Source organism: Cheilinus undulatus, linkage group 19 (assembly GCF_018320785.1).
Source record: "Cheilinus undulatus linkage group 19, ASM1832078v1, whole genome shotgun sequence".
Classification (NCBI taxonomy): Eukaryota; Metazoa; Chordata; class Actinopteri; order Labriformes; family Labridae; genus Cheilinus; species Cheilinus undulatus.
The window spans coordinates 16,391,228-16,405,574 of NC_054883.1; the positions used below are offsets into that span (position 1 = coordinate 16,391,228).

Sequence of the window (14,347 nt, forward strand, 5' to 3'; positions counted from 1 at the left end):
GCCAATTACATCTTTTCCGTAAATACCAGGGCCGGAGTGAGATTCATTTTCATTAGTTTAATGGCTTAGACCAGCCCACTTTAGCTCACAACCTTTCACCAAAATTATTCAGTTGCGGATTAAGTATATTCACTATATTAATGTTCAAATAGGCATTCTTGTGGCTTTTTCTTATCAGCAGTGAAGGCTCGTCTTTTCTTTTGGAGAATTTGTGTTTTGTACTTATATGTTGTTGTATAGGCTATAAAATCATACAATACGATGATTTGATTCATAAAGTTGGACAGGGTTTGCACACTCTATGCTGTGTTATGTGTTGAACACCTGGTTCACCTTTACCTGTGTCATCTCCACCTGGGGCGTTTACATTGAGCTGTGAGCTTATGATAACAAAAATGAACATGCATATTTGGCAGTGTGAGCTTCTAAAGATTTCTGTTTTTTTTTTTTTTTTTTTTGCTGTTTTGATGTAAACTGCCTCCCTCCCTCATAGATCTTTTGCTTGAGGATGCTCCAGAGGTTCTCAATAGGGTTGAGGTCAGGGGAGGATGATGCTGCAGGCTTGTTGGGACATGGTGGCCATCCACCGACCATCCACTACTCCATCCATCTGGACCATCCAGGGTTGCATGGCACTCATCAGTAAACAAGAGTGGTTGAAAGTTAGTCTTCATGTATTTCTGGGCCCACTGCAACCGTTTCTGCTAGTAACCATTGGTTGGGGGGGGCAGAATGTAGGTTTATGCATGACTGCAAGCCTCTGGAGGATGCTCCATCTCGAGGTTGGTGGGACTCCAGAGGCAGCAGCTTCAAATACCTGTTTGCTGCTTTGTAATGGCATTTTAGCATCTGCTCTCTTAAAGGCACAGTGTGTAATATTTAGCCTATTAGCATTTAGCAAAACAAGCTTGGTTAAAATGAAACATAAAATTTATAAGTAGATTGATCTAAATTAGTGTTGACATCTGATAACACGTTCTTTAAATTTATGTTTTAAATTAACTCAGAATAAGCCTTTTATTCATACATAGGGAGGGTCCCCTCCAAGGACGCTGCCATCTTGGATTTTTTGCATTTTGCCTGTTTCTGTGGCACCATAGAAGGAACCAAATAACAGTTAAGCATATATTGATTTTTAAACTTCACTGGTTCCCACAGTTATCACCAGAGAAATGAGCATCACACTCCAGAATTGACTGTTAGATGTTGGTAGTCCCAATTTTACACACTGCACCTTTAATCCAATGAATTAGTCTGGCAGAAACCTTCCTCATTATGCCTTCATCTGCAGGAACCCGTCTGTGCTCTGAATCAGCCACAAATTTCTTTACAGTATGATGATCACGCTTAAGTTTTCCTAAATATCAAATGTTTTCATACCTTGTCCAAGATATTACACTAGTACCATATTTACTCATTTTTTGCATTGTATTATGATCTTTCGTTTCTATATTAAAGTTAGATCATGAAAAATGAGTGAAAATTTGTATTTCAAACACCTAAGTTAGTAAATATTGAAAATTAATATGTTAAAAAAAAGTCCATCAAATGCAGTATACCTGTCTGAACTTTCACAACCTTACAATCCTATGATCAAGGTCTGTTGGTTGTTCCACACTCCAGACTGAAAACAGAAGGAGACTGTGGGTTTAAGGTAATTGCTCCAACTCTTTGGAACTCTCTTCCATTTGGTTTAAGATCAGTAGACACTGTTGATCCCTTTTAAAAGAAACTTTAGACCAACTTGTTTGGTCTGGCCTTTACTTCGTCTGTTTTAAAGTACTGTGTATTCTTTCATTGTACCTTTGTATCATTGCATCTTTGTAAAGCACTTTGTGACTCTGCTGTTCTTGAAAGATGCTATCTAAATGAACACATTATTATTATTATTATTATTATTATTATTATTATTATTATTATTATTATTATTGTTATTAGTATTACCTCCAAAAAGGAGGTTGTGATGTGATCAGCAGGGTTTGCTAGTTAGTTCGTTTATTTGTTAGCAACAGAACTCAAAAAGTTATGGACAGATTTTGATGAAATTTTCAGGAAATGTCAGAAATGGCATAAGAAAGAACTTATTAGTTTTTGGGAGTGATCCAGATCACCGTCTGGATCCAGGGCTGCCAGCTGCTCCATACTTCATCCACATGTGGAGCTTCAATACATGACAGGATAGAAGTGTTTATTTCTTTGAAAAGTTTGGTTTTTTGCTCCACTCAGGGAAAAGGCTCTGTTTTAAATGGTGAAACACATTTCCAATTTCAAGGGTGGCCTCATAATAAATTGAAAGAGTGTCTCCTTCCGTCTTAGCTGATCATCTTAATGGGGACAAAGTAGTGCTCCATTAGTATGAGAGTAAAGTGCCACTCTGAGTCAAGGTCAAGATAGCTTCTCTCCACATTCAGACACAGTCACACAGAAGGAAAAGACATGTTTTGGTCTATTTCATCATCATGCACAGTATGCTTTGGAATATGAAAATCTACCAACAACATGAGTGCATTTTAATTTTCTTTAGTGGATTTATTCTTAATGCCTGATGTCAGCAGTTACTTATTTGTTTCAGTTAGAAATGAGTGCTGCATACGCCCGCAGGAGCAAAATCAATAGTTCTGTTCCAGTGCTTTATGACTGATGCCAAAATGTGTGTCTGCTTGTGTTAATGTGTGAGAGGAGGGTGCGTGGACGTGTGTGTGTGTTATGTGAATGCTAAATAGCTTAGAAATGTCAGCATTCTGTTCTACTCTTTCAGTGACTGACCAAGGATGAACTTGTCTCATTAGAAGGAAAGCAGTGGGAAGATGTGTAAAAACCAAGGTGCTGTTTTTTCTTTTCCTATTCTTTTTACATCCTGATTGTCATGCAAAGAGAACTTTTGCATTGCTCAGTTAAAAATACACTAACATGTACACTTTAACTCTTTTATGCTCACTCTCAGCAACCTTACACTGATAAGGGCTTATGGCAGAGTGGCTAGAGCTTTTTGCAAACTCCAAGCAGGCTTTCATGTGTGCACTGAGGAGAGACTTCCTTACAGCCACTATTCCATCAGCCCAGATCAGTGGAGGGCTGCAGTAATGGTTGTTCCTGTGGAACTTTGTCCCATTTCCGAATAGGATCTCTGAAGCTCAGTCAGGGTGACCATCAGGCTCTTGGTCACATTTCTTTCCGAGGTCCTACTTCTCCGATTGCTCAGTGGCTGGACGACCAGCTCTTGGAAGAGTCCTGGTTGTGCCAAACCTCTTCAATTTGAGAATTATGGAGCCTCTAAACTCTTGGGAACCTTCAGTGTGTCAGACATTTTTTGTAGCCTTCTACAGATCTGTGCCTTGCAACAATCCTGTCTCTGAGCTCTGCAGACAGTTACTTTAACCTCATAGCTTGGTTTGTGCTCAGACATCATTGTCGGCCCTGAGGCCTTGTATAGAGAGGTGTGTGCCTTTTCAAATCATGTCCAATCAGTTTAATTTACCACAGGTGGACTCCGATCAAGGCATAGAAACATTTCTGCAAAGATCGAGAGAAATGGGAGGAATGTGTGTGAAATTTCAAGTGGTTTTGCAAAGGGTCTAAATACTTATGTCAATCTGATATTTCAGGTCTTTTTTTTCATGAATTTGCAAAAATGTATATAATTCAGTTTTCACTTTGTCATGATTGGTACTGAGTGTAGATTAAGGAGAATAAAAACGACACTTTTTTCGACTGGCTATAACAACAAAATTTAAAAAATACTAGGGATTAAATAATAAAATAATACAACAGCATGCAATGTGCAATATTTGCTTTGTGTTTGAAAATGTTCAAGTTAAGGGAAAACTCTGGTTTCAGTTTAGTTTGGGCTTATTTTTGCAGTTTTACTATTTGAAAATTTAACATTTTAATGTATTTATTTATCTTTATTTAGACTCGAAAATCATAATAGCTGAGAAGAAATTGATAATTGAAGCTTAGCTTCAGTTCAAGCAGGAAGATTGCTTCATTTCCATTCATCCTTTCACTCAATAATCACTGCCATGAAGTCTCTGGATCCAATCATCCTGCAGCTATCATAGTTAAAATTTCTTCTCGGCAGTCAGCAGTTTAATTGTAACTGCTTCAACCCATCTCCACCCCAGCTACCTCCGAGCCAACTCATCGCTGTCCAGGTCCAAAATGAAAAAACATTTTCTTCTGATAAACTAATTAACTATAAATGAAGACCTTTCTGCATATTATAGAAAAATCAACATTAAATCCTGATTACTTTAACACTTGGCAAATGTGACCTTTGATTAATATCTAAGATTAATTGCAGTGAAAGATCAATCTTGAGCAATTGTTCTTGGATAATCAAGCATTTTGTTGTGATCTTTTTTTTGCACAAAAACCCCAAAGGTTATCTTTGAAAAAGTTTTTTGAAAGAAACACAACTTGCACACATTTTCATATACATACTTTATTGTTGCACGCACTTATCGTTTCAAATACTTGCATTAGGAATAAAAAGTAAAAAGCCCTGACATATCAAATCAAAAGGAGCCCAGGAAGCCCCCTCAAAAGACACTGAGGGGATTTTGACGGAGTGTCAAAAGACATCAGCAAGCAATCTTTGAAATTTGTAAGCTAAACATTAACAATTAAGCATACAAACATGAAGAGTTGAACAATGCAGTTTAAGGTCAGCTTTTACAAGCTGCTTTTTCAGAGTCGCTGGAAATATCAGTGTTGTGTGAACAATTACTAACATTTGAAAATTCTTAATTACAACTGGTGGATGTAAGTGCTCTGAGATTTTGCCCTTTGGAAATGACTTTTACGTGGTCATGAAACTCACAGAACAGAAAACTACAAAGAAAAGTGCTTTAAAATAAATAATGGCAGAAAGGCCTTGATAAATAGAAAGTTCATGCTCAGTCTCTGAAAATAAAGTCAGGGTTTAAAACGTTGAAGTGAGATGCTCCTCCTCTACATCTGTGTAGTGTTGTGGAAACCTGGTTGGTTTTAGGATTTCAGTTGCACTGATAATAAACTTTATATGTTCACTTTCCATATTGTGCGTTGGCTCTTTAACCACAGAAATACCTGTAGGTGTCAGATTGTCTTTCTTAGGTCATTTTTAAAAGTTCTGCTTCCTGAAATTTCCCACATGGGATGGACAACATTCTAATGTAAATGTGCTTGTGTGCATTTGTATTCATTCTCAATACAATCTTTACTATGTGAGATGTCTGTGTAAGGTCTTTCACATCCAGCCCACCCTGAAATATAGCTTGAAGCAAAAAAGCATAGTATGAAAATACAATAAATATACATTTAATAATGTTTCATTTGCTTTATCAAGACATACAATACATCAAAATATGTTTAAAATTTGATTTACATTTATCACGTCAAGAAAAGTTTAGCAAAGAGTTGACTCAACAATACATGTATCCAACAATGAGGCATCTCAGCAAATGACCTGTATTACTAATACTTCTAGTCAGCAAATAATCTTCTTTTACATAAAGACTAGGTTGGTTTATTCCATCTTTATACCACAGTCAAATGTCACATGTGTTTCAAAAGAGTTATTGGTTGTGTTTATCAGTCTTCTCATTGTTAATGCTGCAGAAATCTCTTCATAGCATGACACACTGAAGTAAATATAACCAAGTCCAAAGTCCTGCAGGGAAAAAGTTACATAAATGTCCAGCTGAAGCTATTGTTTTCCTCCTGAGCCACAGTGGACAGCTTCCTATGAGGTCTATAACTTCAGGAAGATTTGTCGTTTCTGTTGTTCCCTTTACTCACAGTTTGCTCAGGCGTTTCTCCTTAAAATTGCATTTGAATAACTATTCTCTGATTACTTTTTTGTTGTCTTTGATATCCTAGGAGTGGGGATTTAGATGTGGGTATGTTCTTTGTAGACTGAAAAATACGTGGGATACTCTGTGTGCCTGCATAGATCCTTCACTACATCACTGACAACAACCACTGTGTTCATTACATCATGGGCCCGATTGAACCCCCGGCAAAAAGCCACGTGTATAGCACAGGTGTCTTTCCTTTCTTCCCCCTGCCATTTCTACACCAGTGCTACTTCCTATCTTAAAGTCCCTGTAAAGTGAAATCCAAAATGTGTGTCTTAACACACAAGATATACTGGAAAAATGCTGCTGTAAACATGTGAAAACACTGAGATCTATGTGTGACTGAAATTTGGTTTTAGACCGTTAGAACATTTTTTGAAAGATTTATTTTGGGCTTTTTGTGCCTTTACTTGATAGAGGAGGACAGTGGATAGAATTGGAAATGGGGATGCTGAAACCTGGTGGCCCCGTATGTTCCTGACTGCCTACAGTGATGTTACACCAAAAAAGTCTCAATGCATAAACAAGGCACATAATCCATCCTCTCTGGGCTCTGTGCCTGGGTTTGTACCTGGATTAAGCACCATTCAGATAGCAAAATGTACACAGACACCCACAGATCTCTATGTGCCTTGTGCTAACATGCTTCATGCCATCAAAATGGGGCCCTTTTTTGTTTAAAAGCTTTAGAACTTTAATGTTGACCCAACCTTTGACAAACTCCAACACTTATTGTTGTCACATCAAATCAGACCTTACAGCAGGGGTCATCAGCTCCATTCACACAAGGGCCAGCTTTTTCTTTTCAGGCACTGTGGGGGCCAGACATAGGAACAAAGTAAACTAAAATGTATATTTTGGTTGAATTAACATATCGTAAACATATTATTTCCTTTAAAAATGAATGGAGCGTTAAGCTTTCAACAGCGAGGCAATATACTTATCCCCAGCCACAAGGGGGCGATAGAGATATTTTAGCTACATACTATATTTCTGGAATCCTCTTGGTGTCTTTCACTGAGTTTGATGCTGTGTCCTGATTGGTAATAAACAGGAAACAGATCTTTTGTGTAGATTCTTAGAAAGGAAAATTGTGCTCTCAAAGAGCCCTAAAAAATGCAGACAGGAATGATAAGTATTTTTCTATCATGCCAAATTACAGAAATACAATAACTATTTGCTTCTTGTTTTCAAAGTCACTAAGCTGAAGTTTTTATTTAAATATAGAAAAAATTAAATAATACAATGTCATATTCTTTTTTTCTCAAATTTTTAGAATTTAATTACCCTCTGGGGGCCGGATAGGAAGCCATGGGGGACCTGATGTTGCCCCCGGGTGACATCAGTTGATGATCACTGCCTAAGAGTTTACAAAAATTCATTGAATGGGAAACAGACTGCGAAACAGAGCTGATACAAGACAGAGAACCATAAACCTGCATGTGGTCATCAGGTCTTATGTCTAAACTTTATGATAACAACCTTTAACTTTTCAGTCCACATATGACATTTGACTACAGCATAAAAATGTTCAGTTAAGGCCTTGTTCTTCACTACCATTATTAGAGAGAAAGCCAAAGAGGAATTCAGAGACTAGTGCTTTTATAAACCTTATTTTTTTCTCACGCCACTGGCAGTCTTCTGAGATTTTGTGCTTCTGGAGTAATTCTTTGAAGTAATTCTTCAAAAGGCAAGGAAAAACCCCTGAAGGAGACAGGGAGGTTTAAAGTTATTGCATTACACAAACTGTTGAGCTTCTATTGCCCCTGTAGGTGCAACATTTTTCACACCTGCACTGATAGCAGAGGTGTTGCCTGTTGAAAATTACCACTTGCCTTGATTTAGAAGGTTCTGTTTTATACTATAATTATTATTTGGGATGGTGCTTTCAAAGTAGAGAATGTGTTGGCACTGCGTCATTTTATTACTCCAAATGGAAAAAGCTGGATTATAGTACGTGCTGAAACCTCTGACTAAGAAGTGATGAGGACAATTCAGAGCCGTGGTGTAAAGATACAGCACACCCTTTGGCAATAATCAAGTATGACGTACAGTATGTTTATTACACTTAGTATATAAGACTGTTTCTCTGAGTTTTCTTTGCACTGTATCCAAACTTGTGTTCCTAGAAGCATTCTCAATGTCCTTCTAGTTTTGCCCAAAGCATCACAGAAGCAAGAGAGTGTAGGTTATTTCACAACATGAAACAAACAGTTGAAATGCTGCATCTAACTTTGAATGAGTGTAACACTGAAAATCAATGGGCCTCATTTACCAACCATTCTTAAGATGAACATTCAAATGCACTTTTACACACATTTCTTGGCTGATATGACAAGATAAAATTATCAGTTTTGCATGTATCTGCAATCTAGAAACAGTAAAGGATTTTAAGTGATGCTAATGTTTGTTTTTATGAATTCAGCATTCTTATTTCATCAAGCAATACACAATTTAAGTATGGTCAACTTACTTCAGCTGCACAATGCTTGATCTTCACTGCAAATGTAAAATTCCAAATATAAGCTTAAAACTTCAGTAAGAATTGTATTCATCAAACAATGAAAACCTACAAGAGATTGCAGACTGTACATTTCTGACGGCCACTCTCACAGACAATTCATCTGAGATGCCGTATAACTTAATTCAACTTTATACACAAAGGTCTGCCAGTTACATCCATGAAATAACCACATTATAAACACTACTTACAACTGTCAGAGGCCTAATCTGGGATTAAATCATGTATAGAACTGTTAAGGAAGTACTTACACAAAAGGTAGCTCACTTTAGCTTCTTTAGCTAAAGCTAACATAGCTACACCAGCTATGTAATAAACATTACTACATAAGCCACTGTAGCTAAGTTAGCTTTAGCAACATGAGCTTTAGCAAAAGTAGGTAGAGTTAACACAAATAACTTCTGAATGTAGCTTCAACTACGTATGCTACGTAGCTATGTTTGCTATGTAGCTTTGTTATCTTCGGCTATGTTAGCTTTAGTGATGTAAACTTTTGCAAACATAACTACAGCTGACTTAGTTATGCAAATAACATAGATAGAAAGCTTACATAGCTGCTATGTAAGCTTAGCTTTAACTCTGTTTGCTATGTAACTCACATAGCTGCTTTGTGAGCTTAGCTTTCTATGTAAGCTACACAGCTCTGTTATCAATAGCTAAGTTAGCTTTCGCAACATAAGCTTCAGAAAATGTAGCTAAAGCTAAATTAACTACAAAGATAATATAGATAAGTAGCTTATTTAGCCACTTTATGTGCTTATCTTTAGCTGTTAGTTACATAACTGACATAGCTGCTTTGTGAGCTTAGCTTTCTGTGTTAGCTGCATAGCTCTGTTATCAATGGCTAAGTTAGCTTAAGCAACATATGTTTTACCAACGTAAACTTTAGCAAACTTAGCTAAAGCTATCTTAGCTACACATTTATTGTAGACACATGGCTAATTTGTGAGCCCATCTTTCTATGGTAGCTACCTAAACTACATAGCTCCATTATCTATAGCTAAATTAGCTTTAGAAATGTAAGCTAAGGATGTAAATACAGATAACTTAGCTATGCAGATAATGTAGATACGTAACTTAGCTGTTTTGTGAGCTAAGCTTTTATGTTAGCTATGTAGCTCTGATATCTATAGCTAAGTTTGCTTTGGAAATGTAAACTTTCGCCAGCATAGCTTAAGCTAACTTAGCTACACAGTTAAAGTAGATATGTGGCTTACATAGCTACTTAATGGACAAAGCTTAAGATCTGTTAGCTATGTGTATCTACTATCTATGTAGCTCACGCAGTTTGCAGAGCAACATAAGCTACGCTTGCTGTGTTAGGGTTCTTTTGTGGAGGATTAGTTTTTTCTTGTAAGTAGTTTTCTCAGCTTGATATAATATTTGCAGGTCAGGTGTTTGACTTTTAACCTTTGGTACCCTAACCCAAACCTTAGCGCTTACCCTAGCCAGTCTGTGAGAGTGGCCATCAGAGATGAACAGTCTGCAGCCAGACTGTTTTGAAACCTACCTTCACAAGACCCATCATTTCCATCAAATCATTTTAATTAAAAAAAAAGAGAGATTTATATAGTCTCTGTTTTATTTAATGTTATTTTCCTTCTTCACCAGGTATGTTTTCTTTCCTGATAACAGCTCCTGATATGCACTGCCTCTGTAAGAACAGCGCTGTCTGAAGTCATAAAACAGAATCTATTTCTATTTCTATCTATTTCCTGTGTAAGACATAAAATTTCATGTCATTAAATCATCCTATTTGGGTTTCATGTCAAGCAGCATTACTTTGAACTACTTTAGTATTTTTAAATTCTGAATCCAGTGTGTAATACTTTAAATATTTTTATTTGCCTCTCTGTGTAACTCCTGCTTATGCACATGGCCCTACAATCAGATGCCCTTATATGGGTGTTAAAGGGGCTTGTATTTGTTCACAACAATTCTGCAGTTTAAGCACATTTTAGGTTTTTCATAGGTTTTTCTTTAGAACATGCTTCATAAATTTTGAAAAATCTTAAGAAGATATTGGTGAATGAGACCCAATGCCTTTACAATACATGGCAAACTGCTGAGTTTCTCTTCAGTTGTTTTTTGTAAACTCGCCCGCCTCCCAGCGCAAAGCCATGGCACTCTTGCGTCTTCCTCCGGTGTAGACATCTGGAAACTGAGCAAGAAAGCTGATTGGTTACCTTCTTTTATATCACTCCCTCCACCTCCTCTGCTTCCACCTGCTTTACTTCCATCTCCTTTCTCTTCTTGTTAGACTGAAGGTGAAACATGTCATTTTTATTTTGATGATATTGCACTTCAAGTAAGCAAGCTACAGTGCTATGAGAAAGTATTTGCCCCCCGTTTCAGACTATCAACAAATTTTAATGGAGTAATATCTTGGAGTAATTTTGACAGGACAAGATCTCAAAGAGCAACACATCATTCCAAAATCTAAAGAAATTCAGGAAAATGGAAGAAACAAAGTAACAGCAATTTGCATTTACTCGGGTTACCTTTTTCTGATAGCAAATTTCTTTGATTACCTTAAACATTTGAGTGTGACAAATATGAAAAAAAAATCAAGAAATCAGGAAGGGGGACAAATACTTTTCATGGCACTGTACTTAATGCCATACCTATTTAGTTTCATGTAACATGACAAAGCATCTACATAAATCTAAGACTATTTTTTGACAAATAAATACTTCTAATAGGAACTTTAAGGAGTAACACAATTCATTTTTGTCTTTTGTTAGATTGTTATTAAGAAAAAAAAAAAGCCAGAACTTACTCTGTGATCACAGGACAAAGCAGAGCGGTCCATCCTGTAGGCTGTTCTCATTGGGGATGATGGCGATGACTTGCACTTCAGTGGTACATCACCTAATAAGACCAAAGAACAACATTAACACACATAAAGGGAAAAGTAGATAAAATAAGTGTATGCAAGAAGCTGACATGATTTATAGTTAGTATTCCAGTGACACACCTGAATTTTCAAATGTCAAAGTGTCTTTTTGATTTGATAGCATCCTTTCTGTATTGCTCTGGTCTTTGCCGTACAGATTAGCCCTCTCTTTCCTTAGCTCCTCCTCCCTCTGCTTCACCATCATTATCTCTTCATCCACCAGTGAAAGCGTGCTTCTTGAACGCAGCTTGAAAAAGGGATTGTTTAGGAACATTTTCTCCTGGGGCTGCTCACAGGATTTGCTCAGGGAGAACTCAGAGGCACTGCGAATAATCAGGTTGGATGTTTCTAGTATTATGAGGTTGGAGCTATTGTCCTCAGAGCGCCACTCACCGGTCCGAGCTGCGATGTTGTCTTTGCCATTCTTGGCACCGCCAGCTAAATCATTGTCTACAACTACAACGCTGTTTGCTGACACATCATGTTTTGGTGGTTCCTCTGCTGGTGAGGAGGTTATAATAAATGACGGCGTGAGTGGAGTGCTCATGGATCTTGGAATGCCTCGTGATGGAGCACAATCGGTTGATTTTCCCATCCTGGAAAAGCCCCTCTCTCTCCTGAAGTGTTCCTCCCTCTCCATTGCGATGCGAATCTCCCGTTCAACTGGTGTTTCCAGGTCATCGTTAGGGGACCTGTAACTAGAATCATCCAGTCCAGAATCCTCTGAGCAAGGACTGAACTGGGTGTGAGCATAGTCCCCAATCAGATTTAAATTCTCCAGATCGTGTGCTTTCTTCGGGGTTCTTTCAATGTGGCGGACTGGCGTGTACATGAAGCTGTGGCTGCCATGAAAGCTGGGCTGTTTGGTCGTAGGTAAGACGATCTTGTTTCTAGTTTGCTCCTCCATTTCCCTCCACTGTTTTCGAGCCAGTTGGAAATCCACATGCTCTGTGCTAACGTTCTCACTTTTGGTCTCCTGTATGACACAGAAGTCTTTCGGCAGCTTCTTGTCAGGCTCTGCGATGATGTGCTGCTGGTGGGTGATGGGATTCTGACTGGAATCTTTGCCATTTTCATTATCATCCTCTGAAATTTTGGACAAACCTTGGTGGGCTAAAGGTTTATATTTAACCTCTTGTGAAGGGACAGGAAAAGAAATGACATCCTCAGGTTGTTCCAGAACTTCTTGCACTTGAGGAACCTCAAAGCTGACCTCTTCGAAGTTTGTATTGTCTTGCTCTTCGTAGTCTGTCACCTCAACTTTCTGCACAAAGAGCTCCTGGGCACTGAGCTCAAGATTGTCTAAATAGGAGTCATCGTCCTCTTTGTTGATAGAGGAGGAGAATATTGTTCTCCATTTTTCATCAGTCTCACTATCCGACGAAGCTGCTGCAATCTCAACTCTTAGGCATTCATCCATATCTTCAGGGTCAAGGGCATGGCAGGACTCATTAGACACATCAGACATCGCCTCCTCTCTGATGCACTGCTCTAGTACAGATTCTTCCACAATGCCGGTTCCAAACTGGGCCTCAGGGTCTAATCCTGTGTCTATTGTCAGATTTTGATAGTTATCATCTACCGGATTAAGCTCATTGTCCTCAGGCTCAGGATACAAGTCCAAATCGGGGTACTGGTCCGGCTCAGGGAACAGGTCTGGATCAAGGTCTTTTTCAGGCTCAGGGTAGAGCCCAAGGTCTTCCTCTGGGTCTGGGTATTGCTCTGTGTCAGGGTGTCTTTGCTTAACATATTGCTCTAGTTCAAGGGGCTCGTTATACTGCTCTTGGTCACGGTTTTGTTCATTGTATTGCTCTGGTTCATGATGCTCTGACTTGTCGTATTGCTCTGGTTCGGGACACTGCTCTGGTTCAGGGTTCCGCTCTGCCTCCTGGTCTTGTTCGGGATCTTGTTCAGGTGTGTCCTGCCTCTTCCGATGTGCCTCATTCTCATACACACTATCAGCACTTGAGAGTGTGTCAGACACTGATGAAGTGATTGATTCATTCCTGTTGAGCTCCTCGTGCCCTGGTTCTGACGATAAAGCTTCCTGTTGATCCTGATTTGGCATTTCAGAGCAAATACTGGTCTCAGAGCAGTCAGCCTTCTCCGTTTTGTTTTCTTCACTCGGAGGGTCACTTAATAAGCCATCGAACACTGCCTTTTCCCCTGTGGAGTTTGAGGAGTCTGTCTCTAAACAAACTTGGCAGTCATTTGCACTAAAATCCTTCCCCTGCTCAGGTGAATCAGCCACAGTGCCCTCCACTTCACAGTCCATTGCTTGCTCTGATTGTTCAGTGGTTTCCATGGTGATGGAGAGGGACTTGTGATTCTCAGTTGTGCTGCAACCTTCGTTCAGTTCTTTTCCATCTGCCTCCATTTCCATCGAAGTAGCTCTCTGAAAATAAAGAGAATAAGGAAAAGACAATTATTTTTTGGGCAGCAGAAAGGAAATTGCGAGTTTGTCCCTCTGCTTCATCCACATCTGAGCTGAGACAGACTGTGCGTAGTCATCAATAGCAGCATTTTCATGCTATCCTCACTTCACCCTTGCATTTTCTGCATTGTCCACACAATCTTGTGTTCGCTCTCTCTGTTTAACCCAACAGGCAACAAGCTCAGTTACACTTCAGGATGTTATTGTGAATATCATCACAACGTGACTTTGACAAATCCTCATTAACAAGTCTTCAAGTGCAATAAGTGCAGCAATTTGTCTGTGGATGGCGCTTAAATGTTCTGCCAAGCAGAGACACACTCTTGGATGATATCCGTGGGGAGTTATGACAACCCTGCATGTACGTGGGTGTGCTTGTGTCTTGTGTATGCTGGACGGTGTGTGGTGTAGAGGGGAGGCGATGTCTTTGGAGCTGCCATCGCTGTTCAGCGCTAATGTCTCCCTAAGTGGGTTATGTGCAGAAGGAGAGAAAGCACATCAAAAGCAGCTGAATGAGATTGCATTATAACCGTTGTTATGTAAGACTGCAGGGATGGGTCTGCCTCCCACACACTTCCAGACTGTCCCTAGATGATGATGTCCCACAATCCTCCTGTTCACACTTGCACACACATACTTGAAGAGATGAATTCACA

The 14,347-nt window shown here is 38.9% G+C and overlaps 1 protein-coding gene across 2 annotated transcripts in view; it reads right to left on the reverse strand.

Moving 5' to 3' along the window:
• Nucleotides 1-4,460: 4,460 nt before the first annotated feature.
• The window catches only part of palmdb (palmdelphin b), an 86,370-nt gene continuing 76,483 nt past the window's right edge, over nucleotides 4,461-14,347 (reverse strand). The window contains exons 6-8 of one of the 2 annotated variants that reach the window (XM_041814202.1): nucleotides 11,339-13,652; nucleotides 11,141-11,232; nucleotides 4,461-10,522 (exon numbers count right to left, since the gene is read on the reverse strand). In XM_041814202.1, coding sequence (XP_041670136.1) covers nucleotides 10,439-10,522; nucleotides 11,141-11,232; nucleotides 11,339-13,652 — 2,490 coding nt within the window. In that variant the 3' untranslated portion in view covers nucleotides 4,461-10,438. Of the gene's footprint in view, nucleotides 10,623-11,140; nucleotides 11,233-11,338; nucleotides 13,653-14,347 lie in introns of both variants that reach the window. The other variant, XM_041814203.1, reaches the window with a different exon arrangement.